Source organism: Trypanosoma rangeli (assembly GCF_003719475.1).
Source record: "Trypanosoma rangeli strain AM80 chromosome Unknown Tra_15.4_contig_00268, whole genome shotgun sequence".
In the NCBI taxonomy this organism is placed as follows: domain Eukaryota; phylum Euglenozoa; class Kinetoplastea; order Trypanosomatida; family Trypanosomatidae; genus Trypanosoma; species Trypanosoma rangeli.
The window spans coordinates 16426-18006 of NW_021706010.1; the positions used below are offsets into that span (position 1 = coordinate 16426).

Here is a 1581-nt window from a genome sequence, read left to right on the forward strand (position 1 = left end):
GTTTTCGTTGCGACTGCGTGCACTCATGTATGTGCCTATTTTGTCCGTTTATTTCATTCTCCCTTTTGTTTGGTGGTTGGTGTTCAGCTGCAGCTCAAACCAACCATCACTATGAAGGAAAACAAGATAATCAAGGAAGGAATGCCGGTGAGACGCGAGGAAAGATTTCACGGCACTGAGGAGTCATAAAACTAATGTGCCACAGAGAGGAAGGCGTCCGGCAGGGCCAGAGGCTGATGGCGGCATTCAGCACCACTCAGACGAGCGCTGGGGAGTGGAGGGAACAGAGTGCGCAGAGTAGGGAAAATGGCAGACGACCGTTGCCGGAGGGACCCTGCGGCTCTGTGTTGAACTCGAGGTGGAGCAGCTTCTTGGGGTTTCCTGAGGGCGAAGGGGCGGTGCGGATGGAGGTGAAAGAGGCCGAAGGCCAATAATCGCAAGAAATGTGGAATTGCGAGCTGCGGCCCTCAATTTTTGAGGGCGATGACAGTAAAGCGTAATTCTGCTCACCACGTCCACGAGTGATTGTGCTCACCTCCGAGAAGGGGTGACTGCGTTCGCTGCAGGAGGGAACGGCTCTTACCGACTGCTGCATTACTGCTGAGGCGGGTCGGGTGTGGTTGAGCGTCAAATTGAATCTGCTCGACTTGTTCGACACTCGCGGGCCAACTTTTTTTTTTTTTTAGGTGAAACCAATTTTTCTGCTTGGGACCGATGGGATTGGGACGCCGATGGGGCGGCAGGCTCTCACCTCCTCTGCCGGCTGCTGCACTGCGATGTCGCGGAACTCAATGTGGTTGTGTACTGCTTTGGAGGAGAGTTGGCGCACGCGTTTGACAAGGCCACCCATACGGTGTCAGAGCACGAGGATGAGGACTATATCCACACGGTTGTGAGAATTTGTTGCAGCGTGGGATGAAGGGGTGTATTATTTACCATGTGGGAGCGAAGACAACACCGCCATCGTCACAATTGCCGCCCGCTGCATGGGACATGGCTGTGGTGACATCCCCAAACGGAAATAAACTCAAAGAATTGGTGAGGAGAGATTAAGACCAATCTCACCGTTATGAATTGCTCTGACAAGAGCGATGTGTGCGTGGAGGACGCGCCATCAGCCTGCAGAGGACCAAGATTAGTACTGGCAGATGGTCAGCAGACGCATGGATGACGTTGGACCGCTTCCACGTTTCATCTTCACTGGGGCTGAGCTCATTGAGTGCAATGAGGCAGTTAACAGCGTCTTGCAGGCGGTTGATGCCTCGGTTGCCAAAGCCTTCCTTTGCTCGGCAGGAATAGAAATTTTGGTGTGCGGGGGAACCGTGCCGGAGACCTGTGAAAATTGTGCGGATACGTGACGAATGCGGCTTTGAGGGGATGCGTACCGTGCCTTTGTGTGGATGGATTAAGGGAAATGTATATAACTGTTGAACTGACGTACTGGCCTTCAAGGAGGCCTTGTCACTGTCACCGTGTGGATCTCGCCTTTTTTAAAAGTCCTGAGAACATGTGTTCAGGCCCCACACACGGGGAGGGCCTTCGTGGGCACGCCACAAAAGAGACTTGTGGGGCTGCGGTCAT

At 53.5% G+C, this 1581-nt stretch overlaps 1 protein-coding gene across 1 annotated transcript; it reads right to left on the reverse strand.

Annotated features, from left to right (window-relative positions):
- Window positions 1-256: 256 nt before the first annotated feature.
- Window positions 257-595, reverse strand: TraAM80_06934 (uncharacterized protein; the record flags this gene model as incomplete). Its single annotated transcript, XM_029383755.1, has 1 exon — window positions 257-595. The coding sequence occupies one exon, from the start codon at window positions 593-595 to the stop codon at window positions 257-259; it is 339 nt and encodes a 112-aa protein (XP_029236436.1).
- Window positions 596-1581: the final 986 nt, after the last annotated feature.